This window comes from Mytilus edulis, chromosome 7 (assembly GCF_963676685.1).
Source record: "Mytilus edulis chromosome 7, xbMytEdul2.2, whole genome shotgun sequence".
NCBI classification, from domain to species: Eukaryota; Metazoa; Mollusca; class Bivalvia; order Mytilida; family Mytilidae; genus Mytilus; species Mytilus edulis.
In genome coordinates, this window is record NC_092350.1 from 49,463,111 (window position 1) to 49,479,983 (window position 16,873).

Sequence of the window (16,873 nt, forward strand, 5' to 3'; positions counted from 1 at the left end):
ACGTCAAAAATTGAGATACAGCAGTGAACATTGTGATATAATCTTAATCCCTATAAAACAAATAACTGTTCCAACAAAGAAAAATGAAAAGAAATATAGACAAAGTATATATTAAGTAGAAGTGCAAGACAAGAAATCTCAAATTGATTATAACACAATACCGCGATGGCAGGATGTATAAGTTCCGATCCACGTCATAAGTATATTAAGTTGTCAGAAATACGTAAATAGTAAAGATTCAAAATACCCCAAAAAGTGAACTGAAACTCGTAATTAAGATGATAAACATCGTCAGTACCTAGAATTCAAGAAAATCATGAATGTTTTATAAAGATGTAAATCGTCGACAGAAAAATCTCCAAAATATGGCATTATTTTAAGTGAATACCATTGATTCCAGATTTGTGTTTGCAGTATCATGCTAGAGGAAATTGACAAAAAAAGTATGACTTCAAACAATGGTCTTAAATCCCCAAACATGGATATTAAGAAAACAATTTATATTTATAAGATTAAGGACCGCCATCACGAGTTGGTCTATCGATGATTCAATAGTCTGTCTCAAATCTCAAGTAACAAGACTCAAGTATACAAGAGTCGTCTCTGAATTGTTAATATAACGATCTTGTCGAATCCATCAATGACATTTTGACTGTCTAAATTGTAGATGCATGATAATGCATGGACATATAGCTCCTTTTGAAGTGCATGCCAGCCCCTTAGCACTTTTCACTTAATTTCTATTGTCTAAATAGATTTACGGGATTTGAACATCAGTTAACTTCTATTGCCGATCATGCATGTAAAAGTGCAAATTAAATGTTTAATTAAAAGTACTATCTTTGTCTTTTTTTTAAACTTATTTCAATCATTTGCTCGGGCAAAAAAAATCACGAATGTAATGCCTACCCAAGTTAAAACTACAATAAAGTATAGCTTGCGTCAAGTATTTCTTAAATTTTTATACACACGTTTCCCTTGCAACTCTACTGGCAATTATAAATCAATATGATTGCTTATTCTTTGGTGCATGAGACACTATTTGAAGCATATGATCTTTTATTTGTTTTCACTAAACCTTAAATATTCAGCAGTTTCCCTTTTAAAAAATCAAAACGCAATGATGCCACTCAGCATCAATTATTGCTTGTTATGATATTGAAATGCATTTCTTTAATAATGGATTTAAAAATTCAACCCTGGTATGCTTTACTGCATGATATTTAAGCAACACCTGATAATCTCTTGCTAATGTATGCACATAGTATTGAACGTGCATTAATAAAGTTCTGTTTTTGGTAGGCGTAATATAATTCAAGGGCATCGCTCTGCTTTTTGTTTTGTATGTTTTGCCGTTTTCTGTCTCGTTCTATTGCATAATTTTATTGTGTGTGACTTTTGTTTTACAAATTCCAAAGAAATGGGTTTTTTTCTTCAGATTTTTTATATTTCATATGCTATTTGTACTTTAAAATTGAAAAAAAAAACTATTTCTTTGAAAGATAAAAGCTTGTCAAAGTAGTCTCAATATTAAGGGCATTTGATTCAGTTTTGATCCCGTATTTATATTTTGATAAACATTTCCATATAGACTATTTTTTACCTGATTTAATCAAATACGTAATAAAAAATATACCTTCATGTCCTACTTTTTGAGTAAAATGAGGTCGAAATTTTGTATATTTGCTCAAATTCGGATTTGTGGCCGTATTTTCCCTTTCGAAAGAAAGACATAACTTTTTTGATTTATAAACACAAATTGTTTTTTGTTAGATAATTGTAATTTTTGTATTTAAAAAATATTCTAAAAATGTATACATTTTTTATTCAGAAATAACTAATATTTATCAAATGTTCATGAATAAAGAAAAAAACTTATTTTTTGCTGTATATTTATCAAATGTAAAAAAAAAAATGCACTATTTACGTTTTCAATTATAAAAATCAGTCGAAAACTGAATCTTTCCCCGATAAGTCATAGTTTGACGTCGCGAAAATAACAATTTACGTTAGCAACGTCATTACCTCCCCTGTAACTGTATCGTATGTCCTTAATTGGTGTGCCCCAGCACATGGTATACTTTATATAAAGGATTCTTGTGACCTCTAAACGGAAATTTCACATTTGTTATTTTACAGCTGTCATGTTTTGCTGACAATCTACATTTGTGAAAACTATTCTTACGTAAATCACAGATACATTGATATTTATAAATCTTGACAAATAAACAATTTTTTTTTAAAATTGAAACCTTTCCGCTATTACGTTGTAAAGGAAATGAGATTGAACTTTCTAGCTACAGTTGGGTGTGATCATATATGTTTTTACTTACAACTTATTAAAAAAAAGTACGTTTCTTGTGTAACCAATACACAAGAGTAATATTTATGAATACCTATCATATCCATAATTGTTCACTCTGACACACACACTAGTACATTTTGAAGCAAAATGCCCAATAAATCCATAACCAAGTGAAGCCAAGTTACAGTACTTAAGTATGCTCGCGTCTGTTATTATTGACCTTTGTCAGATATTCGGAAAATGTAAATAATATGTCTTTACAAAGCGTTAATTTTGTAGAACAACAAACAATACGAACTAGTAATGTCGATTGTCATTTTTTTAGATGAAAATGCATTCTTATCAAAGATGGGTTTGGAAACTATTTTTCTAAACATCGAGGAAATTTATAATTTTTTCAAAAATTTAAATAATATAATTTTCTTTTCATTTACTAATTCAATACTATGAACAAATCTTGTATACTCTCAATGAAAATTGATATTGGCACTTAAACTAAATATAAGGTCTTTTGAATATCAATAAAATAAAATTTATATAAAAGATATGAAATAAACGTTTTATATTTGATAGAGGTAGGGTCAATTATCCCTAATAGTAATATTATTTGTGTAACTTAGCAATACTTTTAAAACAAATTGTTCTCTTTTTATCTTTTCGAAAATTTCTATCCTCTATATTTTACCTTTCAGAAACTGTATTAGCCCCAAAACCGTCACCAGAGGTTAAAGTTTGTATTAAGAATAAACGCAACAGGACAACCTTTTCCACTAGACAATTGCAAGAACTTGAAAAAGTATTCAAAAAGACACATTATCCTGATGTCTTCCTGAGAGAAAGATTAGCATCAAAAGTCAAACTTCCAGAATCGAGAATACAAGTATGTTACATATACATTTGGTCTTCAATGCTCTTCAACTTTGTACTTGTTTGGCTTTATAACTATTTTGATCAGAGCGTCATTAATGAGTCTTATGTAGTCGAAACGCGCGTTTGGCGTATTAAATTATAATTTTGGTACCTTTGATGATTATTTACATATACATATATGCTGTGTAGAAATAACGTGTTTCCTGATGTCTGTTTTACTCATGTGTAAAGCCTTTACAATTGTTTGTTCTTTAAAATAAAAAAAAAAACGAAAAGTAAATACAGTATTATATTACATATTTGTTATAATTCCATGTTTCTTTAATAGCTCTACTGGTCAAATTATTTGGAACAAACCAATTGTAAAGGGCTAAATAAAGCTAAAGTAATCTATCCCTGAGGTAGAAATGACAAGTATTAAAAAAAAAACCCAAAAACCCTCAGTATAGTGATACAATCAGACATTTAAAAAAACAACAGAAATTTAGTTCATGTTTAATTTATATTTGACTTAATCTTTTAACTCTTACATATATTCCCAGTATTTAAAACTGCACAAAATATTGTTTGTACTTTAAGGTTTGGTTCCAGAATAGAAGAGCAAAGTGGAGAAAAAGAGAGAAGTTTTGTTCTTCTCCTAGTACCTTTTCCTGTAATCTTCAGTTTCCTGTCTGGAATTCTGGGAGAACTTTTATGGTAAATATTTTTTAAATTTTAATAAGACATTTGTTATAATTTTTGATGTACATAAATAGATTTTGTTCTAATGATTCTTGCTTGTGTAAATAGAAATAACAATTGTGCCTGATGTTTTGTACTATTCATTAAGTTCTCGTAAACAACACAAACTACTAATTCGAAGAAAGGCAAAGAGAAAAGGGAAATCAAAATCAGCATCTGATACATCAATACACATTTCAAAAACCAGGAACGAGACTGTGGTTTCAGACGAAACAAAGAGTACTTATAATTAGGTTTTTTAAGTTATAATCTTTTAAATAATTCTACATATATCCGTAGTAGAAAAATGTCCTGTAAAATTGCTTAGCTCAAGCGTGGTACAACTAGTACCAACATGATAAGTTTGCATCTGAACATTATTACGTAAAACTGAGTGTTTGAGTAAGACAAAACTCATTATATGTAATATGAGGCAGGCATTACCTGTTAATGGGGACGAAGTCTGTATGAACTATTTTTTTGTAACTTAAATATTTGTTAAACTGAAAAGAGACGGAAATACCGTAACGTTTCCGATTTTGGTTCTGTTGTTAGGGATTTTAGTTGTGACGTTATTTAAGTTATGACGTCAAATACAATGTAAACAAAGAGACGCTATCATCAGGTAACGTTTTTTTCATATCAAGGAATTTTTGAAAATGAAATTGGTATTGCGTTCCTTCCTATTTTATACTAGACTGATGATATATATATTTTACTCAAAGTTGCATACAAACGAGACCGGAAAAAGGAAGTACATTGTAGATTTCTACGCAGATGCGGGAATTAAAAAACACGACAAAAAAAATTGAACGATTTTGAGGTCATTAGTACAATGAAAAATTCGGAAAATTTCCCGATTTTTTTTTTTTTTTTTTTTTTTTTATTGAATTTTCTACTGTTATAGGGGACTTCGTCCCCATATTAAGTATATTTGTGAAGCTGTGGTATTGTACTTTTTTATACAAAATTCGAAAGGTTTATAAAAATTACACTAGTTTGAAATTTCAATGCACAGTGTGAAACATACTAAATTGATTAAAACTATCTCAGACTGTAATCGAAGTTAACTGATAATAAAAGGCGTTTAAATTAATTCTTATGATAATATACTCCACTTTATACGCATTTTAGCTGCTTAATTAAACAATTTATATCTATTATTTATCTTTTCTCAGAATCCATATACACTGATGACTGCACAGTTGGATGCGACGACAAGAATTCCAATCCCTCACATATCTAGTTTATTTAAATACACTTCAGCCGTCAGACGGGAGAGTATGGCTACAAGAACTGATGCTGTTCAACACTGCCCACCATCGCCACAGACCTTGAAGAGTTTTAAAATCTAGATAAACAATAGATAGTGCCTTAAGAACTGAGAATGAATGGCCTTGATAACTTCATTAAATATGAACAAAGTTCAGAAAATACATTTTGTGTTATCGGTTCTACTTTTTTGAATTTTGGATCCTCAATGCTCTTCAACTTTGTAATAGTTTGGCTTTATAAATATTTTGATATGAGCGTCACTGATGAGTCTTATGTAGACGAAACGTGCGTTTGTCTTAATAATTTATAATCCTGGTACCTTTGATAACTACTACCACATGAAATGATTACCTTGGCCGTATTTGGCAAAACTTTGCGGATTTTGGTCCTCGATGCTCTTCAGTTTCGTTCTTTATCTGGTCTTTTCAACATTTTTTTTTCCAGCGTCAACAGCGAGCTTTTTGTAGACAAAACAACTCGCCGCTGGCATATGCAATTTTGATCCTGGTATAAATGATGATTATATTTATTATAACTGGGTGGATGCCATTGCTGGTGGAGTTTTGTTCCTGTGGGGTATCACCAGCCAATAGTCAGCACTTCTGTGTTGACGTGTATTATAATAGATATGGTCATAATAATAAATTAACCATCTTTCGAAACACGGAGGATTTCATTCCCAAGAAATAGAATACCTACGCTGTATTTGGCAATACTTTTAGGATTTTTGCGTTCTCATTGCCTATTTTATTCAACCATTTGATTTTTATTATTCGAGTGTCACGTTTGAGTCTTTATATCCGATGTCGCCTCTGTTTTAGTACATTCGATTCCCTTTATTTGTGTTCGTACTTTGATCTTTCTTCTTTATTGATGAGACATGGAGACCGGTAAACATGTAAAAAAGGTCAACAATCAATTGAGGAAGATGTGGATAATTAGTTTATTCAAAGTTGGTAGATAGTGGGAGGCTTTGAATACATGTACTTTAATGTAAATTGAGTAACAATGCAGAGCGTTTGATTGAAAAATGTCTTTTTGTAGTCTAGTTAAAATCAATTACTAAGTATATTACTGTCATTCAAGCTAAAAGTACTTTTATGAACCACATATTGGCATGTTTTGAATAACTCCCTTTGATCATGAATGCTTGACTTATAAGTTATTTTTTGCAGCTCCCTTTGCCAAGGTTGACATCAGCAGTAAACAGTTCCTCTCGTTATACCGATTTATGTTTGATACTCTGAACTACATTAAGCTTTCTGTAGTTGTGGACAGGAGCGTCAAAACTCTAGGTTCTGTTTCTAAAACATGTGTCGTTGTAAAGAATGTTCATTATCACTGAACTAGAATATATATTCGTTTAGGTGCCAGCTGATGGACGCCTTCGGGCGCGGAAATTTCTCGCAGCATTGAAGACCTGTTGGTGACCTTCTGCTGTTGTCTGTTATTTGGTCGGGTTGTTGTCTCTTTTACACATTCCCCATTTCTATTCTCAATTTTACTTTTTAAAACAATGAAAATTCATCCACTTTTATATCGCCTATCGTATGTTCAACCACTTTAACATTACTCACCCAGTTATAAGCAACTACAAACTAAACCCACCTATACTTTGTGTTTCTACACTACTTTATTTCTTCCAGATTTAGCTAAACAAATATGCAAAATTCATAACAAGCATACTTATTTCCCTTTCATACAATACCATTTACGAAGACAGCATGACAGAAAACAAAATCCCCAAAATACAAAAAGTTTAAAAGACGCTTTATATATGACATAGAAAAATAAAGATTGAGCAAAACGAATTCTACCAAAAACAGGTGCTGCAACCAATCTAATTAAGACATGTGACATCGAGCGCGCTTGCTGAACCGAAGTTCAATTTAATAGCACTCTATGAATTTGATTTGTCCGAAGCACTTTTCTGGATTTATCTTTATCAGAAACGCTCATCAAAAGATGTATAACTGCCTAAACACTTAAACAGCTATTTGATCAAAATGGCGTATTCGCAATAATTCATTAAATGTCAACATTTCCAGATAGAATTTGTACTCTTTTCTGTAAGTTCTTAATTTATGAACGGACACGTGCATTGTTCATTGTGATTTGAATACAGTTTGTTTATCAAATAAATAATATAGGTACATTTTCATCAAAGAGAGTCGTAAGATACCAGAGAGAGAAGTTCAAACTCATAAGTCTAAAATAAACTAACAACGCCATGGATTTAGCATTGGGTAGACTCGGTGAATAGTATGAAAACGTAACTATATGTAATGCTTGTATTGCGACTTATATTATATTTGAACACGACATGTACGTCAAACCGGACATCATCATTCTCTTTTTCTTCTAATATGCAGTTTGGCTGATGGATGAAATAAAGATGATATGTGTTAATTAAACACGCTGATATGTAATTTAAGTTAGATCACCAAACACGCAAAATGTTGCTGAAGGCAAGTGATCAACACTGTTGAAGGCCGTATGGAAACTAAATATGTGTACTTTTCTACCGATCATGAATTGTGTTTAAACTATACGTTAAAAACAAGCCATTGCTATTACAAAACCGATTACAAGAATATTCTACCATAGTGCAGGTAATCTTACATCTAAATTAAGAAAAAATGACAGTTCAAACCAGGAAAGGCGATTCGTTTATTGCAATGAATAATATGATATTTCCTTTTTAGCAATTGTAAAAGCAATCGTCTGTGTGTCCCGTTTGAAATATATTACCAATCCTCCTTACTTCATTTCTCATAATTGCTATTTTAATACGTTTTGTAATATAGTTCACAATATTACAGCTCCAATTGTGCACATTGAGGTTGTACATATATCATTGCATCAAGTTTTAATCAAAGTAAAGCCTAACGGGCGCACAGCTGCAACTTTTGTCAGATGTTTGAAAATCAAAGAGTTTATTTGAAAATCTAAGAATGAGGTTCCATTTTGACTTACTTTGTTGTATGGGTTAATCTCAATGTTGAACAAATACGTAGACGTTTGAAATGTTTTTTTCGGCAGTCAAAGTAAAGAAGTTTTACCAACAAACTGGTTTAAAGAAAATTGGTTGCAAACAGTAGCGATTTCAATTGTCCTTCTGGTATCTCTTGTCCCTCTTTTGCAAACATAGTTTTTTTTTAATTAAAATTGGCATCTTCTTTCTTTTACTATGCGGTATTGTCTCAAAGCTAAAACTGTCTCTACGAAGAAATAATACAAGTATTAATGACTGTAAACCCACCAGTGCCCAAAGGGATACTGATCTAGTCTTGTCCTCAAAAAGTATGTCCTTATATTGCAAGTTGTGGAAAAACACTATAGTAAAATTTGAGATTAAAAACACTTTCCAAAGTGTTTCATTTTCAAAATACTTATTACATGGTTGAATGTTGTATGCAGTATTAGTCACTTCTTCAAGTTGCAGTAAAAATATTAAAAAAAAGTTGAGAAAACGGAATGAGTTTTTGTTTTACTCATAATATATGTTCTGATAATCTTTATTTTGTCCGTTGGGAAAATCTGCAATCATCTTTAACCGTTATGCCTAGGAATTATGCTTCAAAAAAATACTACTTTTATATTCTTGAAATACATACAAGAAACTGTAGAACTGTAAAGTCTACTCATGATTAGTTTGCTTCATAAACATATTCAGGCAGAATTTCAGTATTTAGTCTGCAATATACCATTTACGAAAAAGAAACTGTCTCATGAACTGGGTATCACTAGCCCAGTAGGCAGCATTTAGGTGTTGACATGAATATCAATTATATGGTCGATTTATAAATTTCCTGTTAAAAAAAATAGAATTTTTCGAAAAAATAAGGATTTTTTTTATCCCAGAAATAGATTACCTTGGCACAAACTTTTGGAATTTTGGGTCATCAATGCTCTTCAACTTTGTACTTTGGCTTTATAATTATTTTGATCTGACCGCCACTGATGAGTCTTATGTAGACAAAAACGTACTAAATTATTATCCTGCATGGTTCCTTTGATAACTGTTTGCATGTTTTTTGTAAACTACGTAACTATACAATTAATATCTATTATTTATGTTTTCCAGTATTTAAATACATAGATGTCTACACAGCTGGCAATGACAATAAGAACTCATAGCCCTTATATGTCTATTTTATTTTGATATACTTTTACTGTTAGACAGGAAGTATGGCTACACATTTATATGATTGGATGCATTGTCCTCTCCACAGTCTCTGTCAAATCTAGATAACAAACTCATCATTGGTACCAGGACTAAATTTTGTATATACGCCAGACGCGCGTTTCGTCTACAATAGACTTATCAGTGACGCTCGAATCCAAAAATAATGAAAGGGCCAAATAAAGTACGAAGTTGAAGAACATTGAGGACACTAACTATGCATTACCATTAGTGAAAAACGACCTTGAATACTTGACAAAATGACCATGAACATATTTGTTCTTAGAAACTAATATAAAGATATGAAATTAAAGAAAAAAGTATTCAGAAACATTCACTTGCCAGACGCCCAAACAATGCTGCAAGGCCATATTATTTAAAAAAAAAATCACATTACGATATTTTCCATATGGGGTTTCTTTTATTCAAAGAAGAATCAAAATTATTTAGTCAGAAGCGGTATACGTGTAAATATAATTTAATAGAAATCTATAGGTTAAATTTGAAATTGGTCATAAGAATGTAAAGCTGTTGTTTTTAGCCTTCACATTCTGCAAGATGAAATAACAACAACGAAGGAGGTATACAACATAATTTGAATACCATTATTATAAAATTACATCCAATCGGGCAATACAAATATTGAGTTGTTAAGATGCGAAAACAAGTAGTTGGATACCCGGATGCATTGTTAATCAATTGCGTGCCAGTGGTTTATTTGTTTGTCTGCGGCACTGTTAATAAAATTAACGGTACCAATTTTCTTGCACCAGATGCGCATTTCGACAATACATGTCTCTTCAGTGATGCTCGTGGCCAAAATATTTGAAATCCAAAGCTTATATAAAACAATGAAGAGCTATAATCCAAAAGGTCCAAAAAGTTTAGCCAAATCCGTGCAAGGAATCAGAGCTTTGCCTGAGGGAGATACATTCCTTAATTTATAATAATTTCTATCATTTTGTAACAGCAAATTTTAATAACACAAAAAATCCGTATTTTCATGCCAGTACCGAAGTATTGGCTACTTGGCTGGTGATACCGTCGGGGACTAATAGTCCACCAGCAGAGGCATCGACCCAGTGGTAGTAATAAAATTAACAGTACCAATTTTCTTGCACCAGATGCGCATTTCGACAATACATGTCTCTTCAGTGATGCTCGTGGCCAAAATATTGGAAATCGAAAGCTTATATAAAAAATGTTAAGTTTTAATATGTGGTCCTACTTAAAGTGCATGGAGTATAGGTGTTTTTGTCAAAGCACTTATTATAATCTCCTTACTTTGTATTAACCTTACATGGCATATATCAGTTTAAAGAGGCACACAGATTTCAAATTGGCATCAGACCAACTTATTGTTGTTTTGCTATTTTATTTAAGAATTCCGCGCTTCATACAAAATGTACTTCGGTCAACGCTTTTACACCCCAATAAATTTACAAAAAGAAGCATTCAATACTTATAATTACATTTTTTAGCTATGATCATGAAAACACGAATTTTATATATTTTTTTCATTTAATTCACCTGGGCACTTTATTGTTGGATCACGTGTTATCATGAATGAAAAGTTGTATTGAGCAATGCAACTGCTTACGGAATAACACGTGGTGTGCAGTTAGCCAATCAGAATAAAGTATTATAATGAAACATACGTCTAATGTAGTTATTTTAAAATACAGACAATAACGTTGATGATGAGAGCAGTGTATGTTTCTAAATAAAAACGCACTATTCGACAACTGTCTGTTCAATCTGATTCTGTACTTCAAACTATATAATAAGTGCAATGTTGGTGTACTTTATAAACTTAAATCAAAATAAATATATTTTAAGTTACAGCACTAATTCCATATTTCTTTTCCAACAAAACAGATCAGCACTTGTTTAAAATTAATATTTAAATAATTTACTTTGATATAGTAATTCGGCTATTTTAATTTTTGAACAAGCAAGAGTTTATAGTTTGCATTGTGATTTTATTTTGAAGCGGTCATGAATCTTTTCTTTCAAGGAAAAACAACAGAGGAATCAATCTAACAAATGAGTCTATCAGTCTGACGTTATCAATCAATTGTAATTGCTTATTAAACTAAGAGTTTTATAGCATGTATATAGCTGTCAAATATTTGTAAATATATGTTTTGTTCATTTTCATAAAAGGAAATAAAATATATTACATAAGAACATAAAAAAAAGATGTTATTTGATTGCCAATACAATATATTTTCCCCAATGTCCCCAATACGATATCAACCACCAGAAACCAAAGGATGAAGATGCAAAATAATACAACAGGTCATATGTTGTTGTTTTTAAAGTGGACAAGAAAAAATAATATAATAATAAAAGTTTGCTTAAAACATGAATGGCAGATCATTCTGAGATTAACAGCATACTTAAAAAAAACATATTCTAAAGGTTACCGTGGTTAACGAGAATGGCAACTATTTTCCACAGTTTTCTTTATTTGCATGTTTAAAGGAAATTCTAATGCAATTATTTTGTATTAATGGTTTTTAATGGATTACAGTTAGCGTAGAATTCTCTATCTCCTTGTCTGTAACTAAGGAAGCCGACATTTTGAATTGCTGAATGTATTGCCATGTAATTTCTACAATAATAAGCCAAAAATCTTACACGTTGCACATAAAAATCTTCTTTTTATCACATTTTATTACATTTTGAAGCGGCACAGATGCCAGAAAACACCCGGTGTTTATGTTTGATGTTTATGATTTTTACTTTCAAATATTATTGAGCTCCATTGTTGATACAATTACATTTAATCTTTAAAATTTCGAGATGGTTATTTCAAATATGTCATCGTCTGGATTCGACAGACTTTCTGTCATTTTTCTGACCATTAGCTTTTACAATAATTGCTCGTACGTAAATCACAGAGAAACATAGCATACCTTTTTCAACTTTATATTCATAGTAATTGATTCATTTAATTCGGTTAATAAACGTTCTTACATGAAATAGTAACAAATATACAAAATCTTATATAATAATTGTTAATTTTTTCAAAGACATTCATACTAAATTTCCTATGTTTGAAAGTTTCGTCGTCAGGTGGTTTGTTCCGGAATTGACGCCGATGTATTTAGTCTCTACCATTTTTTAGATAAAGCTTGAAGTTGGCATTTTTTTCTTAGTCTTGCACTTCTATTACAGTGATTGATACTTTTCCAATAAGTGGTTAACATTGTCTGTTATGCTACAATTTCATTTTGGATGTAACGGGTCTTACAATTGGCTGGCGTTTTTTGTTCATCAACTTATAGACAAAAGTTTTGTCATGTGACCGTAACGTCATCAACGTTTTTTCATGAATTACTCCGGTTTAAAATGGAATTTAGAATTAAATTATAAGAAAAGCCTGTAATATTATTTTTAGGTTGCACGCTTTTAATAATATGTGATTTACACTAATTCTTGAAAAAAACCTTTGGAATTAGATTTGGTGAATACTTTGTTGACGACATTGATCAACATCCATAGCTACTATTTACTACTTATATAACATCATAGCGTCGAATCTATGTATTTTGTTCATACTTTATATATTGATGCCATAAACTTACAATATTATTTAAAAGGATTATTTTCATCTTTTTGAATAATTTTATGTTCTTTTCTATGTTATTAAAAAAGAAGAATTCAAGAACATTTAAAGCTGTAATTACTTTATATCAAAAGGCAAAATCGAAAAATTAGACACATCAACTTACAACATTATTTAAAAAGATTATTTTCATCTTTTTGAATAATTTTATGTTCTTTTCTATGTTATAAAAAAAGAAAAAGTCAAGAACATTTAAAACTGTAATTACTTTATATCAAAAGGCAAAATCGAAAAATCAGACACATCAAACGAATGTTGAACAACTGTAGCATTGATGACAGTGAATATTGGTCAAATTGCGAATGTTCAAAAAGTAGCCTCTGAATATTTTATGTATTGGATATGTATTTGATGATTTCTTTTTGTCAATAGAATATTGCACTATAGATATAACCATCGAACTAAATAGTAAACCCTGAACCCGTTCAAGCATTTGTTTTTAAGGATAGTCGCTCCTCTGTTTCAAAATCACAAACTTTAGAAAATACTGTTATAAAGTGTCGGTATAGAAACAAGGGAACATAACAAGCAGAAAAAAAACCAATGCTCTTGTTTGTGAGACATAAACAATTAAAACAAAAGTGAAATGATTTTCTCAAGATTCGTCATATATTTAACATTTGTATGTTTTTCTCTCCCACAAATTATATAAAATAATACAAGGATTTAATATATTATTTTTGTTCAAGTGGTTTTAAAGTACATGTATATGTAATATAATTATGAAGATAAAAGAAGAGGTAAACAAGCAAAATTTGTATTGGAACTATATGGATAAAACTGGAGGGTACCGAATATAAGACAAAATGCCAAAAGCAAGAGACGTTAACAGTCTCATGTGTTGAGTGCTTAGTCATACCTAGTTACACTGTAAGAGCATGTTTCGTCAATTCAAAACTGTAGCACTACTGCAATTACATTTCAGCCATTTATCTTAATTTGAAGTAAAAACATTCTAATACTACAATGACAAGAAAAAGACATGCAATTACGTTATACAGCTATTTCCTTGTTGTTACATTATTGTACTTTTATAATGCAAAACAATTGATGAAATACGTTCAAAGCAATGATGATTCTACGACATATAGCTATTAGTTGGAAGATCTAAGCACTGACGCAACAGTACAAGATCAAGCAAAATTAATATTTCAGAAACAAATCCATAACTAACCAAGTCAAGTTACAGTATTCATGACATTTAGCGTGGTAGATAAATGATGATTTGAAATACAGGAAGTAAACTGTTATAAGACGTTTATTGAATTAGTTAACTTTGTTTAGACCTTGTAAAGTATGTGTCTATCCTACAAAGTTAGATAACACAAACAAACTAAAAAGTGAAACGCGTCATCTTTTACTTTTTTTGCTGTTGAAAAAATCCGTATGGGTCAGAAATCTTAAAACTATATTTGTAGATATTTTGATAATTAAATTCTGTAACTTTCCTTGATCATCAAACTTGTATTTTCTAGCAATCCATTCTATTCAAAAGAAATGTTTTGTGCGTGCTACGTAGTTATACAATTTATCTCTAGTATTTATGGTTTTCGATATCTATCCAGATACACGGATGTCTACACTGCAGGGAATGACAATAACATATACCTATTTTATTTGAATATACTTTTACTGTCGGACAAGAAAGTATGGCCACACATTTAAATGATTGGATGCATTGTCCTCTCCACAGTCTTTGTCAAATATGGATAAACAACTAACTGTGCATTGCCATTAGTGAAAAGACGACCTTGAATACTTGAAAAAATGACCATGAACGTATGTGTTCTTAGAAACTAATATAAAGATATGAAATTAAAAAAAGTATTCAGGAACATTAACTTGACGGACGCCCAAGCCATACCATATTGATTATATAAACCACAGTAAGATATTTTCCATATGGGGTTTCTTTTATTCAAAGAAGAATCAAGATTCTTTAAACATAAGCGGTATTCGTATAAACATGATTTAATAGAAAACTATAGGTTGAATTTGAAATTGGTCATCAGAATGTAAAGCTATTGTTCTTAACCTTCTCATTCTGCAAGATAGATTACCAAGGAGGTATACAACATAAATTGAATCGAAGAATGACGACCAATACCATAACTAGAAAACACACAATATTCCACATTTTTTACAGTTAACTCAGTAAATGCGCTGTAAAATGCTTCATATCACACTTATTCATACACTCAAAACAAACCAAAGTTGGACAAATCATGCCACAATTTACACGCTTTGACCTATGTCAAGCTTTCAAAGGGCCATTTTCAGACATTATTATATAATAACATCCAATCAGGCAATACGAATATTGAGCACTTGCGAAAACAAGTAGTTTGATACCCGGAAGCATTGTTAATCAATTGCGTGCCAGTGGTTTATTTGAGTGTCTGCGGCACTGTTTAGTTTTAATTTGTTGTCCTACTTACAGTGCATGGAGTATAGGTGTTTTTTCAAAGCACTTATCATAATCTCCATACTTTGTATTAACCTTACATGGCATATATCAGTTTAAAGAGGCACACCGATTCCAAATTGTCATCAGACCAACTTCTTGTTGTTTTACTAATTTTCTAAAACGACTTTTACTATGATGATGTGAGAAGTGTATTTGTCTTAAGAAAAACGTACTATTCGATAGATGTCTGTTTAATCTGATACCGTACTTTAAGGTACACAATTTGTATGATAATGGTTTACTATAAACTATAATTAATATAAATAAATATTTGAAACTCCTGTATCTACAGCACTTATTCAATATTTCTTTTCCAACAAAATCAGCACTTGTTTAAAAATTTTATTGAAATATTTTTATTTTATATATTAATTCTGTTATTCTAATTTTTGAACCAAGAAGAGTTTATTGTTTACATTTGCTATTTTATATTTAAGCAGCCATGCATCTTTTTTGTCCTGGAAAAACAACAAATGAATCACACTACCAAATGAGTCTATCAGTCGGACGTTATCAATCAACTGCAATTACTTATTAAATTAAGAGTTTTATTGCATGTATATAATTAACTGTCAGATATACGTGAATATATGTTTTGTTGGTTGTAATAAAAGGAAATAAAATATATAGCATAAGTCCATAAAAAATGAAATGTTATTTGATTGCCAATACGATATATTTTTCCCAAAAACGATATTATCCACAAGAAAACAAAGGACGAAGATGTATAATAATACAACAGGTCAAATGGTTTTAAAAATGTGGCCGTGCAGTATCAAAAATAATAAAGGTTTGCTTAGAGCAAGAATGACAGATCATTCTGAGATCAACAACATAATTGAAAACCACCACACAGTCAAATGTTATAGAGAATGACATCTATTTTCCACAGTTTTCTTTACTTGTTCATTTAAAAACAGAATCTTCAATATATCCCTTATGCTACAAATTGCTAAACAATAAATAAGTAAATCAGTTTCAAGATGTCGGGATTATTCATATTATAGTTACAGCATTTAGAATAAGATATAAGAACACAAAAAAGGATTTTCCGGAAACGAAATATAAACTGTTTTTGTTGCAGACTGGGAAAATAATTTTTCGATTTTGCAAATCATTATTTCATGCATTTTGATGGGTAAAAAATTCTCATTTATCCTGTCTTGAGCTATCATGATTCAGTAACTGCTCTGAGATCGGTGCATATAAACCCTTGTTTATGTTTCAGTTTCAACTAAATGTGTATTGAATTGATATACGTTTCAGCTACATCAATGTTATAACACAAGTTCTTTCGAAGTGATATATGTTTTATTTATAGAAGAGATTTAATATATGATATAAGCTGCAATGAGACAACTCTCAATCCAAGTCACAATGTGTTAAAAGTAAACAATTAGAAGTGAAAGTACTTCC

The 16,873-nt window shown here is 30.7% G+C and overlaps 1 protein-coding gene across 1 annotated transcript in view; it reads left to right on the top strand.

Annotated features, from left to right (window-relative positions):
• LOC139483175 (intestine-specific homeobox-like) overlaps positions 1-5,320 on the top strand; it is a 38,633-nt gene extending 33,313 nt beyond the window's left edge. The window contains exons 2-4 of the mRNA XM_071267211.1: positions 2,998-3,185; positions 3,755-3,871; positions 5,074-5,320. Of these exons, the coding sequence (XP_071123312.1) occupies positions 2,998-3,185; positions 3,755-3,871; positions 5,074-5,250 (482 nt within the window). The 3' untranslated portion in view covers positions 5,251-5,320. The remainder of the gene's footprint in view (positions 1-2,997; positions 3,186-3,754; positions 3,872-5,073) is intronic.
• The last annotated feature ends 11,553 nt before the right edge of the window (positions 5,321-16,873 follow it).